Source organism: Thamnophis elegans, chromosome 1 (genome assembly GCF_009769535.1).
Source record: "Thamnophis elegans isolate rThaEle1 chromosome 1, rThaEle1.pri, whole genome shotgun sequence".
Taxonomy (NCBI): Eukaryota; Metazoa; Chordata; class Lepidosauria; order Squamata; family Colubridae; genus Thamnophis; species Thamnophis elegans.
Window position 1 is genome coordinate 5634632 of NC_045541.1, and position 19726 is coordinate 5654357.

Sequence of the window (19726 nt, forward strand, 5' to 3'; positions counted from 1 at the left end):
TTAGACTGGGTGCATGATGTGGTTTTTTAATCTCTTTTCCTCCGTTCTTTTAACTTTTCATTTTTTAAAATTTATTTTGTGTAAGCCGCCCGGAGTCCTTTGGGATTGGGCGGCCTATAAATTTATTAAATCAAATCAAATCAAATATCATATGCCTATAAAGACCACAGCTGGACTCTGGTTGAGGTTTGCCCGTAATGGTGTAAAATAAACCCAGGGCCTCACCCATACACCAGGTATGGAAATTGAAAATGAGAACTTGTTTGGTTTGAAAACAATTCCTTGCCAATGATTATGACTGCAGTGGGCCTCATTCCAACATGGATTGACAGGAAGGGCTCCCATTTATTTTTTGGCAAACAAAATGCAGTTGCTATGTTTGCAAACCGCCTCCTGAGTAGCAGGGCACAATTTCCAACTGATGAGTCACTTTTTGGAAAGATTTTCAGCTTGAGATTTAGCAGTGGTTTCAGAGAGGAGGATGAAAGGCAAGACCAGGTGAGACTCTTCAGTTTCAAATAGAAAAAAATAACCTTTTGTACGCCGAAGGGAAGAACTACAGGGTAGGAGAAATTAAAAAAGATTACATTCTTCTACCGTAGAAATGAAAATTGCTGTATGCCAAAAGGATTGACTAAAAGTATCTCACTAAAAATGTCAGTGATGCAGTGCAGTTACTTCGTTTAAATAAAGCTTTATTATACACAATATATTATCACCGTGATTATTAAAGCAGACAATGTAGCCTTCATTTTTTAATTTCGCAAAACATAGAACAAAGTTTGTTCAAAATGGCTGCTTTCCTTTAAAAGAAGGCTATGGTTTTCTAAGCTAAATAGAAAAGGCATTAAAATATTTATCTATGAGATTTTCACTGTGGTTTTAATAATCTAAAGGTTTTTACTCCAAGAGAAATTAAATAGTTTTCTAAACTTGCACTAGAATACACTGAATTTAGTTTCTACTTATATGTGATTCCCCCGACCCCGGCTACCCGGCGATATAAGATATTCTGTTTACGGGAATGTTTCTCCATAAAAGGATTACTGTGATAGGGATGAAAAATAGAATTCAACAACCTAGGCCATGTTATCAGTTAGAATTCAATAGATAATTTTCACATTTGTAATACCGTGTTTCCCCAAAAATAAGTCCTAGCTTGGTTTTTACACATGCACCCAATATAAGGAGAAGAGCCAAGGTGGCACAGTGGTTAGGGTGCAGTACTGCAGGCCACTTCAGCTGACTGCTATCTGCAGTTCGGCGGTTCAAATCTCACCGGCTCAGGGTTGACTCAGCCTTCCATCCTTCCGAGGTGGGTAAAATGAGGACCCAGACTGTGGGGGCGATATGCTGACTCTGTAAACCACTTAGAGAGGGCTGAAAGCCCTATGAAGCGGTATATAAGTCTAACTGCTATTACTAATTGCTATAAGCCATATCTCCCAAAATAAGCCCTATTTAAGATCCCGCCCACTCCATTGCCCCTGATTGCATATGGTGGGGTAAGGCACACAGGTACAAGCTAGGTGGGGATGAGGGTGGACCTGCTTACCTTCAGGCACTTTCAGCTAGGCCTCGCACACCTTGATACCTGCTCACCTTGTTGGCATACTTATTCTGCAGCCGCTAGGCACCACTTGCACACATTACTCCCAGCCTCTGTTTCGCCATCAGAGGCGTTCAGGAAAGGCTTCTCCAGCTGATAAAAGAGCTCCAGATTGTCGTGCACAGCACCCCCTGGCCTCTGTTTTGCCACCAGAGGCACCATCAAAGCTCATTTCTTTGTTGCAGAGGCCTTTCCTGAATACCTCCTGGATCCACAGCTATCGTTTGACCACCACCTGACGGCTGTGACCAGGGGGGCATTCGCCCAGGTTCGCCTGGTGCGCCAGTTGCGACCCTACCTGAACCGGGAGGCGCTCACAACAGTCACTCGGGCCCTTGTGACCTCTAGGCTGGAATACTGCAATGTGCTCTACATGGGGCTGCCCTTGAGGAGCATCCGGCGACTTCAGTTAGTGCAGAACGCGGCTGCGCGAGTGATTGTGGGTGCACCCCGGTTCACCCACATAACACATATCCTCCGCGAGCTGCGCTGGCTACCTGTCGATCTCCGGATGCGCTTCAAGGTGCTATTAGTCACCCATAAAGCCCTCCGCGAGCTGCGCTGGCTACCTGTCGATCTCCGGATGCGCTTCAAGGTGCTATTAGTCACCCATAAAGCCCTGCATGGTAGTGGATCTGGATACTTGAGAGACTGCCTTCTGCCAATTACCTCCCTGCGACCAATTAGATCTCACAGATTGGGCCTCCTCCGTATTCCATCGGCCAGCCAGTGCCGGCTGGCAACTACAAGGAGGAGGGCCTTCTCAGTAGTAGCCCCGACCCTTTGGAACGAACTCCCCGTGGAGATTCGTACCCTCACCACCGTCCAGACCTTCCGCACAGCCCTTAAGAACTGGCTAGCCCGTCAGGCCTGGGGACAAGGATAGCCGCCCCTCCCGAATGATGAATGTATGTTGCTTATTACTTTTATTATATGTGTCTACGTCATTGTTTGTATTCCCCCTCCCTGATTTTATGTGAGCCGCCCTGAGTCCCCTCAGGGAAAAGGGCGGCCTACAAATGTTAATAAACATCTAAACATCTAAACCTCTGACAGCGAAATGAGGCCAGGGGGCGCTATGGGCTCAATCCAGACCCGGTTTCTTGGCTGCAGAGGCCTTTCCTGAAGGCCTCTGACAGCAAAACAGAGGCTGGGGGCACTGCGCATGAGCTATGGCAATCAGCTGCAAAAGAAGAGGGCCATCAGCAGCCACAGGGGCTCCTGCTGGGCAGGGCTGTCAAAGCCATCACGGTGATGTGAGACAGAGGAAGACATACCTTGAAAATTACACCTGGTGTCTCTTTTGAAGGGAAAAAATATATATAAGACCGGGTCTTATTTTCGGAGAAACGCAGTATTTTGGGATAAATGAAGTAAGCAACTTTCATTCTACTATTCTCTGAGAGAGAACGATTTGGAGTTCTAGAGAAGGAAATCTAAACAGTTTTCAGTTCACTGACAAAAGGACGACCGACAAAACCGCGCCCGACTAAACCGCGGTGACAAAACTGTGAGTTCTAAACCCCGCCGATGAATGAGCACTGAATCACACCGACAACAGTGTGGTGACAGAAGCGCGCTGTGAACCTAAACCTAACCCTAAACCTAATGCTAACCCTAACCCTAATGCTAACCCTAACCCTAAACGTAATGCTAATCCTAACCTAAACCTAACCCTAAATGTAACACTAACCCTAACCCTAAATCTAACCCTAAACCTATGCTACAATAGCTAAGGCAGAACAGGACCTTGTTATATAAGGCTTTCAAATGCTTTCCCCTAGACCAAAGCAGTATTTATTGTGATTCAGAATTCCATTTTAAAATGTGGTTGAATTGAAGCTTTGGGTCACAAAATTCTAATCGTATACTTTCAGTCTAGAATTTGAAACAACACATAACCATCACAATTTTTTTTTAAAAAAAAAAACTATTTAAAAGAATCTTTTATTTAAAAAAAATCTATTTTTTCAGGTCAGATGGAAATCCATTGTGTGATAGCTGCTGCGAAGCAAGGTTACCCAATGTTTTATTTAGGAACTGATCTATGCTTGGAACTGAGTTTCTGAAGCAAAGAATTGGGGTTTAATCTGTCAAGATAAAGATGAGTTTGGAAATCCAGGAAAAAAACTAGTCTACAAAGCTGGAATGAACTATACCAATCAGCTGACTCATATTGACCAATGAAAACATTAACACAATACACTAAAAATAACACACACACAAAAACAACAACAATGAGCTCCTAATGAAACTCCCTACCATTATCACCATGATTTTTTTTCCTCCCATGCCTCCTTTAAATGACTTTTTAAAGTTTTAACTGTTTACTTGGTACACATAATTGTTTGTAACTAAAAAGCCATACTACTGTTGCTTTTGCAAATTATTCAATTTTCAGTCAATATCCTAGAAACAGAAAAAAAAAAGCTTAGTTTTCCATTACAGATTGGAGATTCATTCCGAATAGGATTTAACTGACTCTCTATTTTATATATTTTATATAATAGTTTAATTGCAAAATATGGTAAAACTAAGAGGGGGGGGGGAATCTTACCTAGTTTCTGAGCAGTCAATAAGGCAACTTTACTTTCATCTGCCACTAGAGAAAAGGGAGGAAAAGAAAGTGCATAAAAATCAAGATTTAGCCCTAAATGAAAAGAAACCATACACCATCAGTAACACCCTAGACTACATTCCAAAGCAGATGCACTTGTTTTTGCAAAGTTTTTTATTTTTATTTTTGGCATCTAATTCATCCATACATATAAAATAGCAACAAATTTAAAACTCTAATTAAATTAAAGTTTAAAAATAGGCATGGATTTTTCAAGTACTTTTTGAGCAAAGATGATATTTCAATCATACCGTTTATTTTTCCAGCCAATTTCGTGTTGGATTTCTGTACAGAAGTAACGCCAATACACAAAAATGGAAGCATGATAAAATTGTGTATTTGTGATATAATAGTGCAGTTCCTGTTGTGGCCCAGCAGGAGCCGTTGGAGCTGCCACCAGACTCTGACAGCAAGGGGCCCTATGACTCGGCTCTGGAGGATGTGGAGGACCCTGGACAGGGTTCCAACTCCAAGCAGGACACAGAGAGGCTGGTTGGCCACCAGGAGCCACTTGAGCCTTGGACCAGTGGGGAGGAGACAAGGGAGAGTGAGCCGGACGCCAGCAGTGAGTTGTTCCTGGATGCCCGGCACCGAAGAGCTAATAGGCGTCAGGAACAGTTGTGCAAATACAGGAGGTAATTGCACTCAGATGGTGGTAATTAGGCTCCTCTCCAGACTATAAAAAGACTGCTTGTGCACACGCCTCTCTTGCAGAAGTCAACACATTGACTAAAAGTTGGAGAACTTTTATAACTAGCTTGGCAGGCTGGATTGCTGCCAAGGCTCGTCTGAGTTGCTGCCAAGGTCCTTATCTGTTTGTTACACTTGGCTTTCAGCCACCGAGGTTTTGGTTTCTTGCTATTAAAGTACATTCCAGTTAAGCTTGTCTCGGCAGTCGTTACTGGATGGAGGAGGGGGTCAGAACAGGTTCCCAACCTTTCCAGCTTTGTGGATCTGAGGGGGGGGGGGAGAGGGGATGGTTCCATGTGAGTTCCAGTGCCCACCACTCATGCAAATAGAGCTTTGCATGTGGGTATAAGTATGAGTGCCTGCCAATCATACAAGTAGAGTTGCCCATGTCTGTACAGTTGCCAACTGCTCATACAGTGTAGTTCTAAATCAGTGATAGTCAACCTGGTCCCTACCGCCCACTAGTGGGCGTTCCAGCTTTCATGGTGGGCAGTAGGGGTTTTGCTGTAACTCTGCTTTATAAATTTTATAAAGTAAAGTTACTTCCCTACTTTATAAATCACCATTACTGTGGAACCGGTGGGCGGTTAGAAAATTTTACTACTAACAGAGATACAAAAGTGGGCAGTAGGTATAAAAAGGTTGACTACCCCTGTTCCAAATGGTATTGGGCCCTGGGATTGAAGTATATAGTATATTTCAATCTTAAATGTCATACACAGACAAATGATCCATGTTTTTGCCAATATCACTTTTTGCCAAATTGGGCATTATGTTTTCTCTTAATCTTATTCCTGATTTTTGTTGAAAATTCCTTGATCCCTCCTGTGGATCCAATCAAAATGGAATGCCCCTTCTCCTATATACACATATGTTTTCTATTCACATTTGGAGGAAAGCTTCCATTGGCAAGAAATTCTAGAGCAATTCCACAGGGAAAATCCACTGTCTCCAAGCAGTTTTGATGCCATTAACATGGAAGTAGTTAATATTCAAGTGAAACTATGAGCAGAGATTGGTGTAAATCTATATTTGCATGGTTAGTCAAGCTCCAATAATATGCCACCAGCAAAACGCTTTGACTATGAAAAATTTGGCAAAGCAAGATACATTCATTACTTTCAAGGTGGCATTGCCCTGCGTTGCTCCCTCCTTTTCTCTCTCTCTTTTATAGTTTGTTCTATTTGCAGAGAAAGATTCGAAAAGTAAGTTTATATGAGCTCTAATATAATAGATCTGGACAATGGAAAATCTATCCACTCTCTTCCCAAGTATCTCAGTAAAATTCAAAATATTTTCTATCTGCATAAAGCGTACCAAAAACACTTCACAGAGAGCAAATTAATCAACTAAGGTCATGTTTCCACAACCCCCCCAAAACTTTGATGCTTTTAAGGATCTAAATAAATTACTTTCCCTGATCTAAATGTATTTTAGTCAGGGGGAAAATCAGTTGCTAGCTTTTCAGATGGATATTACCCTTACACAGCCCTTTCTGCATAATATAGATACAGTGCCATCAATTAATTTTAAGTCAATGATTGTGCCAATAACATTACTTCAGTTGCTCTTATTTCTGCATTGCAGTGTTTCCACATCTAAGGATGTTGGATAGTACAGAGAACATGTCAAATCAAGGCTCAAATGCATCATTTTGCAAACATTTTAGCTGTTTTGTTTTTAATGGAAACTCTTTAATGGAATGCTAATGTTATTTTATCTTTAAAAAATGGTCCACAACAAAATTGACAGATAAAATTCTTATGTGCAAGAAGACCAAAAGTTTCTATTATTTCAAGCTAAGTTTGATAGATGAAATTGGTGAACTGTTTGTTTCAACTGCTCTTATGAACATCAGAGCATGATGTTACGAACATGTTAACCTATGATTCGATAGCCTGGTTAAATGAATCATCATTAGAACAAACCACTGCCTAGAAGTTGAACTTGAAAGGAATCTTGAACTTGCATGCATTCTGTGTAACTATGCAGGATGAATAGCAACTACTGTTCTGACCCTCTCCTCCGTCCAGTAACAAATGCCAAGACAAGCTTAACTGGAATTTCACAGCACTTTATTAGCAAGAAACCAAAACCTCGGTGGCTGAAAGCCAAGCATAACAAACAGATAAGAACCTTGGCAGCAACTCAGACTTCGACAGATAACAGCTTCTCCAGTGTTAGGAATGACGTTGAATCCTGCAAAACCAGGCTCCTCCCAGTCTCTCTTTAAATACTACCTTGAGAGGAGCCTAATTACAATCACCTGGGTCCAATCATCCTTGGTAACTGCGTAGCTGCTCTCTACGTCAATCTGCCCGGCGTTGCCGGGCATCCAGAAACAACTCCCTTGGCTCCTCCCAACTGGTCCAAGGCTCAGGCGCCTCCTGGTGGCCAACCAGCCTCTCTGCACCCTGCTAGGAGTCAGAACCCTGTCCAGGGTCCTCCACATCCTCCAGAGCCGACTCATAGGGCCCCTCGCTGTCGGAGTCTGGTGGCAGCTCCAACGGCTCCTGCTGGGCCACAACAAACTACTATTTGATACTGTATTGCATACTTCTTCCCTTCCCCTCTCTTCACAATAGCACTCAAGGAATTACTTAGTCTGTAGTCACTTGAATAGCTATTATATTCTTTTTAAAGTACAGAACAAGGTTATCTGAATGCTATATGTATGACTGAAAAGTAACATTTTTTTCCTCTCTCTCTCTTTGTCAAATCTCCTGAATACAGTTAAATGTCTTTGGATCTAAGTACCTGCAAATCTTTTTCCAAACCATCTAAAATAATACACCAGCTGTTGGCAGAAATCTATTCTGAAACAGGTAATAAAGAGTTGGGATAAAACTCTTTATTCCAGGGACATACAGCAAAATCAAAATGTAGACAAGTCTTCACAATGTTATAATCCATAACACTATATTTTGCCTGGACTATCTCACTTCCTCACACAGTATTGTTATTATCAGGACAATACAAACTTTCTTTTTCCTTAATAACACCTCTGCTTTTCATCCGTAAGTAACACACAACTAACGAAAGCTAGAATATGTACACTTCCTGTACACTTTTGTTGCTGCGTGTCTTTCTCATATATTAAATGAAGCAGATCAATCCCCTCACAATGAAATACCACAAAACATTAATAATCCACATTCTAATGGAATCCGTAATAGCCATTATCACTTCCACTCAGTTTCCAGGTCATAATGATTAGCATTCTATTATAGAAAAGTTACCAAAAAAAAAAGACTGTCCATAGTAGAGAATCACAGAATGGAAGCAACCTTGGAAATACTCTGTCCAGCACAGAATAGGCTATCTCAGCATCCCTGGAGAATAGACATCCGTTGAGCCTCTGCTTAAAGACCTCCCGTGAAGGAGCTTCCACCACATTTCAGGTTACTCTGATCTATTGTTTAACAGCTCTTATCATTAGGAAACATTTCTCCTATCTAAGCAAAAACTACTTCCTTTCAGCTTAAAACAGTTGTAGGCAGGAACTCTAACTGAAGAGTGAACAGAGGTTGGAGAAGGATGCTACAAAGAGCAAACGGGGGGCTCTTATTCTATATACAGTCTATATTCAAGAGTGAATATGATCCTTTGGGATCGACAAACACCATCTTGTATGATCAAATGCAGCATCTGAGTCCAACTGGGCTGCATTTATTGCGTTTTGCCATCTTTGCTTCGGCCTTTCATGCAGACGCTTGCCATTGTGTTAAAGTGGAAGGTGATGCAGGGGTTCACCGACAAATGTGCGCTCGACAAAAGCGCGCCGACGAAACCGCGGAGAGAAAACCACGAGTTCTAAAGCGTGCCGATGAATGAGCGCAGAAGCGCGCCGACAACAGCGCGCCGACAAAAGCGCGCCTTCAACGAACAAGTAATAACTGTGAGTTCTAAACCTAACCCTAAACCTAACCCTAAACCTTATCTTAACTGAAATCGCGCTTTTGTGGGCACAGTTTTGTCGACATGTTGTTGTGGGCGCGTTTATGACATTGCGGTTTTCTTGCCGCGGTTTCGTCGGTGCGCTTTTGTCATGCGCGCATTTGTCGGGTCACGGATGCAGGCAATAGGGTGTAGGGTGCTGCTTTTAGGACATGACCATATCACTTTTGGATGTCTCACCCACATCTTCTCAAATATTGGTGCAAAATCCATTTGCTGCCATACTGAGTCATTGCTGACATGAACAAGAAGAGAAATGCCCAACAACCAATGAATCATGCACATCTCCATGGCATGTACAGAGCTCTCAATGCATTTGGTGGTTGGCCAACACTCAACACTTAATAACTCAAGTTATTTCAGGTAGCATTCTTTTATACACCTTTTATTTTAGATAGATTAACAATAGCAACAGCAGTTAGACTTATATACCACTTCATAGGGCTTTCAGCCCTCTCTAAGTTGTTTACAGAGTCAGCATATTGCCCCCACAATCTGGGTCCTCATTTTACCCACCTCGGAAGGATGGAAGGCTGAGTCAACCTTGAGCGGGTGAGATTTGAACCGCCGAACTGCAGATAGCAGTCAGCTGAAGTGGCCTGCAGTACTGCACTCTACCCACTGCGCCACCTCAGCTCTTTTGACGTGCTTTGATTCCAGTGATCTTTGATCGTAGCCATATTTTGTTCTAATGATGAAGTGCATGCAAGAGTGAACACAGCAAAAGGATATAGAGCAAACAATAAAATAAACATGGGATTATTCAACTCCTGTTACTGTTTAGTATTGTTTTAATGTGTTACACTAACACATTTAATTTTGAACAGCAGGATGTTTGATTAAAATATGATCTGGAAGTACATACTGAACTTGAATAAGTACAAGTCCCCAAAGCCATATGAATTGCATCTGAAAGAAATTTCTAATAATCTTGCCAAAGTTTACGTTTGTCTTAACTGAAATTTCAGATAATTGGAGGTGGAGGATCATTGCTTTTATTCACAAGTGGGGGGAGGGGGAAGGAAGATCCATGAGCTAGAGACTAGATCATATGACACTGAAACCATAAAGAGGCTAATCTGTCAGCACTTTAAAACAATACATGAATTACCAGAAGTCAGTAAATATTTGCCAAGAATATATGTTGCCAGACTAAATTTCATTTCCTTACTAAAATGGAGAAATGCTGTAGAACCGTTTTGATTTTAGCAAAGCATTTGACACAATACCCATGATGGCTAACCTTTCATTGCTGCGGGCCGAAAATGTGCACGTGTGTGAGTGAGAGCATGCACACACACCAGGGGTGGGTTTCAACCGGTTCGCGGTGGTCCCTGCGAACCGGTTGGTCGGCGAACCCAGAAGTAAGTAACTTCCGGGAACAGCGAAGGGCGTGCCCGCCCACCTGCGGTCCTTACCCAGTTTTGACGAGTTCTGTACTTCCACGCATGCACAGGAGACATACAGCACCTGCGCGATCCTCCAGGAGCAGCTGGAGCGTCACGCAGACGCTAGTACGCATGCGTGCACCGCGCACGTGCACGAGGATGCTGCTGGCCCCGTTCCAACCGAACTGGTTGGAATGGGGTGAGAAACCCACCCCTGACACACACCCATAATGCAATGTGTGTGCAACCCCCCCATCCCCCTGTGCATGTGAGCACAACCCTCTCATGCGCTCCACCACCCCCATGCATGCAGGGCAGATACCCAAAAGGCAGCTGACTGGTGGGAGGCCGGTGGGGTGAAGCTGAGCTGGGACGATAGCTTGAATACTCGCAGAGAGGGCTCTGCGTGCCACCTGAGACACGTATGTCATAGATTCGCCATCACGTCCCTAGGACTTTATATCTGACAGACAGTTAAATGGTGGATTGACATGACAATATTATAGTTGGTTTGAAAACTGTATTCAAATAATGGCCATCAATATTTTTTCATCAAATGAAAGAGAGCCACTGAATGGGGTGCCACAAAGTCCAGATTTGTCCTCTTCAACATTTTTATTAATGACTTGAATAAAGAGGTGGAGGGAATGCTTATCAAATTTTCAGACAACACAAAATTAGTAGTTAATACCCTGGGAGACAGAAATAAAATTAAGTGATTGTGATACATTAGACAAATGGGCTGAAAATAATATGATGGAAATTGAGAGAGACAAATGCAAAAGCTTTCACTTTGGAAAAAGGAATCAAATGCAGATATAGCATATTCCCCAAAACAGTACATTTGCAATCGGGAATTATAGCTAATCTCAAGATGAAAATCGATAAGCAAGAGGTCCTCACTTCTAAAAAGGCAAATGCCATTTTTGCTCAGATGACAAATCATTATAAGCTGTACTTTTTTTCCATATCCTACCCCATTTGTGTCCATACCAGGTCACATATTTCAGGAAAAGTTGAGAAAAAACCTGAAGAAAGATGGCTTCAGAAATAAGTCCTATGGTAGGGGTGTCACAACTCATGCCGCCATTGCGGCATCACATGATATATTGGGACTTTCCCCCCTTCACTAAAATAGCAATAGCAATAGCAGTTAGACTTATAAACCGCTTCATAGGGCTTTCAGCCCTCTCTAAGCGGTTTACAGAGTCAGCATATCGCCCCCAACAACAATCCGGGTCCTCATTTTACCCACCTCGGAAGGATGGAAGGCTGAGTCACCCTGAGCAGGTGAGATTTGAACAGCCGAACTGCAGAACTGCAGTCAGCTGAAGTAGCCTGCAGTGCTGCATTTAACCACTGCGCCACCTTTGCTCATAAAATAGGTGTGGGCGTGTCCAGCGCATGACTCATCTGGCCCATGGGCCGGGCGTTTGACAGCCCTGTCCTATGGGAAGAAATGATGGGAACTGGGTATATTTGTATTTATATATTTGAGAGAAGATACAGCTGAGAAGCAATAGAATAGAATGGATCGTTATCTGAGGTTAGAAGGATGCCATAGAGAAATTCCTTATCAACCCAAAATGAAAAATGGAATACAATCTGAATGTTAAGGAAAAGAATGATGCAATCTAACAAGGGAAATGGTGTGCATCTTAAAACAAAGCTTGATGTACCATAATTTGAGGACGCTTTACTGAGATTGAGCACTGAATACTTTATACTCTGTGATTTTTATAATTTTATGAACATTAGCCAAAATATTTCAGCACTATTGTGCCCTATTCTGCATTGCATTGAAGATATTTATATTTTAAGTTGCCCTATTATTAGATCCATGGCTTATAATTTAAATACGATGCAGGTTATAAAGAAATACTGTGTTTTTGAGTCGTTTTCTTAAACAATTTACTCAAAATAGGATTCCAGCATAGATTGCCATTGTCCCTCTTTCCAGAAAGCAGTAAATATGTTCCCTAGCCTCATCAACATCTTCGTTTTTAACAATCCCCATGTGTTTGACAAGAATTCCTTCTCACAGCAGATTCAAATGTATTTGCCCCTGGGATTGCAGGCAAAACAAGAGGAATATCTCTATATACCTAAAGGAAATGACAAAGGCTAGTAGACCAATTATGATTAAGCTTGCTTAAAGTTGTATGTATAAGAGAGAGAAAAATAGGCAAAAATCAAAATGCTTGGTGGGAAAGATAGAGCTAGAATAGTTTGCTTCTCTATGACTTTGTATTCTCTAGAGTAGAATCCAGTTGATTCCCTTTGGATTTGTCATATGTCACAAATTAATGTCTCTCTAAATTTCTGAGGAAGATCAGGCAACTAAATACATCTCTATACAAAAGCATGCGACTTTTAATAAAATAAATAAATACATGTGATGATTCATAACTCTTTCTTTGGCTATACAAAAACTTATAAAACTATGGGTAATATGTAAGCTCTAAAATATACTAGGTTAGCAAGATAAAATTCAGTCTAGGCACTATAATTAAACTGACTCCAATCGAATCAAGTAGAGAATAGATTAGAAATAGTGTCTTGCTTTTAATTAAAATGGGCCTAGAATTATTAAATATTGATTCCTTAAGAATTCCATCCTACGTGATGATTCCATATGATGAGAATTAATTATTTGCCAAATATTCAAAGACAAGAGAGATTTAATAAAACAAAGATACTTTCATGGAGCTGGGTAATTCTCGGAGAGAGAAATGCAACTAATATTTCTCTGATATGTATTGATCCAAGGTATTCCTGCAGAAGTTGTTCAACCTAGGTTGAATCAGGTGAGGAGAATCAGTTCAGGAATAAAATGGAAGCCATGTTCTCAGTGAAAGACATGAACTTTCATTTCTACAGTATGCAATTCTCAAAATGAGCAGAAACAATTCTCAAAATGCAGAAACCAAAAATGCAACAAAAATTCTAGTAATTTTAAGATGAAAGGGATTCTATGGATCACTCACAATATATGAAATACAAGCTACAATCACTATTGATGTAAACCTCTGCATTTCCACTCAGAAATAAATCTACCAAGACAGAAGGACTTATTCCCAGTTAAATGCTGAATGTCTTTTAAATCAATTTGTTCAGGGTCAGGACTCTTGACTTAAAAAAAAAATGGTCTAATATCTGAGAACTGGGTCTTTATATTCATTACATTTTTGTACTTTCATCATTTTCAAGATGGTTTACAACATAAACATCGAAGATTATAGAGAATCAGAAAGAACAGTTAAATGAGCAGAGTAGCAGTAAAACCTTTTAAGCATTAAAGGCTTGAAAAACATATTTTTAAAAACAGTAGTGCCTTTTCAGGAAACATTTCTGTAATATTTCCATTCATCAGATTTCTACGGAACTACACCTGTTAAAATGAAGTAACTCTGCTTTAGAATATATTCATCTCTGCAAATGTAGGTTTGGCATCATTTGTTACTGCTTGCCAATATAATTGTATAATTTGGGATGGTGTTCTTTCAAACAGATAGTGGATGAAATTTGACCAAGTGTAAGATTCATGTTGCCAGCAAAATCATGTATCGGATTAAAGAGGGGGGGGGGAGTGTGTGTGGTGGGGATAGTCTTCAAAACCACAAGTTGCTACACTATCATTTCATTTCATGATTACTACGTACAATAAAGAGGATCTCATTTTCCATTGAAAGGTAATCTTTTTTTAAAAACATGTTTAAGACCAGTAATTCTATGAAGTGGCCTGTAACCAGAATAAGCCCTGTGGTATTTCTTTGACATTTCCTTAACATTTGCTCATATGAAACATTTTCACCATGTTCTCGTGTTACCCCATTTCCTTTGTAGTGAGTGGAGCTTTCAGTTGGGCCAAATTGAAGCAACCCGCTGGGTTCCTTCAGAATATTTCACTACTTCAAATCCTGCACGCTGTTCCTCATTTAAAGAGGAATCTTCCTTTCCCTCTACATGACTCCACAGCACATCCATAGGAGGCTGTTAGATGTTGATGCTCATGGCAGAACTTCTTCTAGACTGATATACCTCTTCCACTAACAGAGCCCCGATATCTGACAATTCGGTAAGCACCTGATAACAAAGAACTATATCCTGGACAATTAATAACAGTGATATTTTTTAATCACTTTGCTTTGCAACAGAAAATGTTTGGGATAACATTTGACGAGCTTCCCAAAGTTGCTTTGGAGTTGACCAGCATCAAATTGAATTAAGTACACAAATAAAAACACGATTAAGAAGGAATATTGGAGACACTTTCAAATCCTTAAAAATTTTAGATTTCACATTCAACTTCTCTTTTTTTTAACAAAAAAGTATAATAAGTCATCGATATTGACTTTTTAATAATAGAAGTCAAAAGGAAGTATAATTATCTTTGGCTAAAATCTATGGGGCATGTTAATCAAGATCGGCTTTATCATGTTATTAAGGAATGTGGCATTTTATTTTTATACAGCACGCATCTAACTTCTCAATTGAGCAGAATAATCTTCACAGCAAAAGTGAAAAGAAAGGACAAAATTGGTTAATAACAATAGCAATAGCAGTTAGACTTATATACCGCTTCATAGGGCTTTCAGCCCTCTCTAAGCGGTTTAGAGAGTCAGCATATCGCCCCCACAGTCTGGGTCCTCATTTCACCCACCTCGGAAGGATGGAAGGCTGAGTCAACCTTGAGCCGGTGAGATTTGAACTGCCGAACTGCAGATAGCAGTCAGCTGAAGTGGCCTGCAGTACTGCACCCTAACCACTGCGCCACCTCGGCTTTTAATTCAACACGAATTATGTAACTAATGAATAATTTTCCATTGAGTGAAAGAATCAAACTTTGATACAAAATACACCCATCCATGCCAACACATAAGAGAGAAATGTAGCACTATTTTCCTACTTTAACATTGCAAGGTATTTTATACAAATTGATGCACAGCAAAATCATTGCATATTGATAATAGTCAATTCTCTGTTTAGCTGCGAGCTAAAACTAATAGGGCTTTCATTCTTATGAATCTTGTTTCCTTTCTGTAGGTAGAAGGACTTTTACAATGCCCAAGTAGGCTTGGTGTACATATGTTTATGGAAGAGGGTAAGTGACATTAATATAAATAATAAAATAATAAAATGTTAGGTTTTTTTTTTTTTTAAAGTATTTGTCTCTCGTTACTGCTTGGGAAAAAAAATCATTTTTCAGGCAGCTGGAGAAAAATAGTGATGCTCACGTGATTGGTTAATGCATTTTAGTGCATAATGTGGCAATTATTGCCCATACAACTGTTCTATTGTGCATGAATAGGAAGTGGCATCATCCTTACAATAAATTGTACGGTAATTAGCTATTTCCCCTCATTTCCTTTCTGAACTCCAATAACACTCAGCTATATATCATCTGTCTTGTTTATTTGCAAAAGTAAGATCCAACCATCTGTACTGCCACTGTTCTAAATTGGATGGACTGTAATTTTCAGATCTGTAAAGCAAAGGCTAAAAGTTCAACCCTTGGAATTGTTCACCGAGGGTCGGATTGTATTGAATTTAGGTGCCCTAAGAGATTGCATGCATAAAGATAACGGAACCACCACGATCACCAACACCTCTATGCGGGAGAGGAAAAAAAAATTAGCATAACCCAGTAATTTAGGGCTTGCTAATAAAATCAAGCCTTCTCATCTCCCAGTCACACAGAAAGGAAAGCTTTGGCCACCTGCTTCTCTTACATCCTTACCACAGTCACTCTCGGGTCAGTGGCATCTGAACTTCAGCTATAATGACATCTCCCAAATAGGGATCATCTATTATTTACATAATTATTTCTCCCAAGAAGCTGCAGTTGCCAAGAATGCATAATTGACCAACACCATATTTTTTCCTACAGTTTCAGCTCATTCCCCTCTAGTTAATGATTTTCATCAGACTGACTAATTTAGTTATCAAGCCGTTCTCCTTTTCCAACTATGCACAGCTAGTAAATTAATCAGAGGACATATTTAAACAGGTATTTAAACGGGTTTAAATCTGAAAAAGAGTAAAAAAATATTGAGATTTTCTCATCAAGGTTTGGGAAATACTTCTCAGCAGCAATGACAACTTTCTATGGTATTTGACCATAACAATTTGATTGATTTGATTTGAATGTTCTACCAGTACCAGGTGCTGATCCTATTTGGGCCAGATATTTTAACTTTGGTGATGAAAATGCAGTGGCCCATCTGCATGGACATTGATGAAATCAGGGGAAAACTGTAAAGGGGATAATGTTGAATATTATAGAGCCATTCCGCATGTCCCTTTTGAAAAGGAAAAAAAAAAAACATAATACAGTATACTGTAAACATTTTTTTAAAACTTATCAAAGGACAGAAAGTAAGCATATCTGGTTATTTATTTGACTCTGGATTGAGTCCAGAGGTGGGTTCCTACCAGTTCGCACCTATTCGGTAGAACCGGTTCGTCAAATCTACCGAACCGGTTAGAAGAGGTTCCACCAGTGGACCCGGAAAGCAGGCCACACCTACAGAAGAGGCTCCAAAATTTTTTGAAACCCACCACTGGTCCTTGGATATGATTATTCTACACTATCATGCTCATATTTATAAAACTCAGGGCCTCTGTGAAAGGTAAGGATGACTACTGCGTTTGTGGTGCAATCAGAACATTGCGTGTGTTGAAGTTGTTTTAACGCAAACCAAAGATGCCTTTTAAAAAACAAGTTGACATCCTATTCTTATGCATGCCAGTGCTGTGTGTGAGGTAATTTAAGGTGGTTCTGACAAGCGTCGTCGGCATCTTCATATCCAGTCACATGGGTGGCAAGCCACTCCCATCCGGTCACATGGGCGGCAAGCCACTCCCACAAAGGAGGCCACACCCACAGAGTAGGTTCGAACAATTTTTGAAACCCACCACTAATTGAGTCGCACTCCCTCTGAAGGACTCTGGATGTCCTTCAGGGTGTTCCTCAGCTCAGTTTTACTCCTTGATGTCACATGGAGTTGGACAGCATTTATCTACCTTCAACAAATATCACCATTCCTGAAGCATGCAGGCTTGCCAGATTGACTAAGTCACTTAGTTGCCCCTGAATAAAAGGTAGTTGGTGTGGAATATGGCAGCTAGGGTTTTGACTAGCTCTAAAAGTTTTGAGCATGTAATCCAATAGTTTGCACTGGTTAGCTATGTGCTTCTGGATGCTGCTTTATTTTTCATTTTAAAACCCTAGGCGTCTTAGGACAAAATGCTGAAAAGACCATCTGCTCCCATATGAATCTGCCAGGTCTGTAAATACCCATTCAGTTCCCATCTCTTCTGTGAAGCCAGTCAATAACCATAAAAAAAAGTTAACTTCAGAAGTTAACTAGCTCCCACTTCAACAACTGTTCACATTTTCTGGAATTTCTTGCCACTTGAAACTTATAAGCTAAAGTGTTAGTTTTCCTCTAGAAGTTGCTGGCTCTATTTAGTTGAGGGTCTAACTCAGGGGTGGAAAACATGTGGGGCCTGCGGGCTGGATCTGGCCCGCAATAGGCCGTAGAGTTGGCCCATGGGCCATCCTGGAGATGGCGGGGGACCGCCCTCTGCTGCCCTAGACCTGGCCACACCTACTTAGTTAGCCATGATCAGTGGTGGGTTTCAAAAATTGTTCGAACCTACTCTGTGGGTGTGGCCTCCTTTGTGGGAGTGGCTTGCTGCCCATGTGACCGGATGGGAGTGGCTTGCCACCCATGTGACCGGATATGAAGATGCCGACGACACTTGTAAGAACCACCTTAAATTACCTCACACACAGCACTGGCATGCATAAGAATATGATGTAAACTTGTTTTTTAAAAGGCATCTTTGGTTTGCATTAAAACAACTTCAACACACGCAATGTTCTGATTGCACCACAAGCGCAGCAGTCATCCTTACCTTTCACAGAGGCACTGAGTTTTATAAATAGGAGCATGATAGTGTAGAATAATCATATCCAAGACCAGTGGTGGGTTTCAAAAACTTTTGGAAGCTCTTCTGTAGGTGTGGCCTGCTTTCCGGGTCCACTGGTGGAACCTCTTCTAACCGGTTCAGTAGATTTGACAAACCGGTTCTACCGAATAGGTGCGAACTGGTAGGAACCCACCTCTGGCCATGATGACTAGGCCATGCCCACCCTAGCCCCCATGGGCAAACAAAATCTCAACATGGCCCACGGCAGGATTGAATTTGACACCCCTGGTCTAACTGGTTTGCACCCTTCTGACTGAGGATATTTCAAATAGATTCATTTAATTTAATTTCAATTATGCTTTTAAAATGTAGATTAGATTTAAATTCTGTTTTCAGGTATGCTTTTGCTTTAAATGAATTATAAGAAAAGTGAACCCAAATATGTCAAATAAGTATATAAATGAAACATGTGAACGGCTTTTCTTTTACACCCAAGTTTATCATCCGGTTGGTATTTCTTGACAGGAAATATAGTGCTTAAATGCCTTTTTTATTTTGGACTCAAAGGAATTTAGAGTAGAAGGAACAAATATTTGATTTACTGAGGATGCAGGCTGGCTTTCACTACCTCCAAGAATCACTGATCCATCTTTTAACTGCACTTTATGTGTCACAGAAAGTGCACAAACACCAGTGTTTCCGTACCAAGAGTTCTTGGAAACCTAGCCCTACAAATCAGGCAAGATTGAATGCCTAATTATGACCCAGATGAATAATAATCTCAAACTACACGTTAAAAATAAGAGACAGGTGACTGAATTTTCTTCCAAACTGGAAAGAGGAGATTGAGGAGAAGAACTAAGCAGACCTATATCATGCATATTTTATTTTGCTGTTTTTAATAATGAAAAAAAAAATCATTTCAAATTTGCATCTGCAGTGACATAGACTGGTAACATATTTATCAATTAAGCCCGTGATGGCAAACCCGTCTGTGGGCACACGTGCTGTTCAGTGGTGGGATTCAAATAATTTAACAACCGGTTCTCTACCCTAATGACCAGCTGGGTAGGCAGGGCTCAGTGGTCATGTGACTGGGTGGGCATGACCAGCTCAACATCATTTACATTGATGGACACTTCGCCTTAGTTGTTACAATGGTAATAAGGGTTAACTGAAGAGGCTGTTTCTGTAAGCAGGTCAATAAAGATGAGGCTAGAAACAACACCAGAATGTTTCCTTCCTGCCTTCCTTACAGGATTAGCCCTGTAAAGTGGGAAAAAACAAAAGGAGATTTCCACCAACAACTGGTTCTCCGAACTGCTTAGAAAGTTAACAACCGGTTCTCCCGAATAGGTGCGGACTGGCTGAATCCCATTACTGGTGCTGTTGCCAGCTGCTCTTCTGGTTTCTGGCACACTGGCCAGCTGATCTTCACGGGTGCCAGAGCACCAGAAAATGGCCTGAAAATGGTACAAAAAACAGCCAAAAAACTGGCCCCTATATAGGCCAGCTGGTTTTTGGGTT

General features: G+C 40.9%; 1 protein-coding gene across 1 annotated transcript in view; it reads right to left on the reverse strand.

Moving 5' to 3' along the window:
* The window catches only part of PARD3B (par-3 family cell polarity regulator beta), a 609556-nt gene that overhangs the window by 335633 nt on the left and 254197 nt on the right, over positions 1-19726 (reverse strand). Inside the window, exon 16 of the mRNA XM_032230967.1 lies at positions 4167-4211. Coding sequence (XP_032086858.1) covers positions 4167-4211 — 45 coding nt within the window. The remainder of the gene's footprint in view (positions 1-4166; positions 4212-19726) is intronic.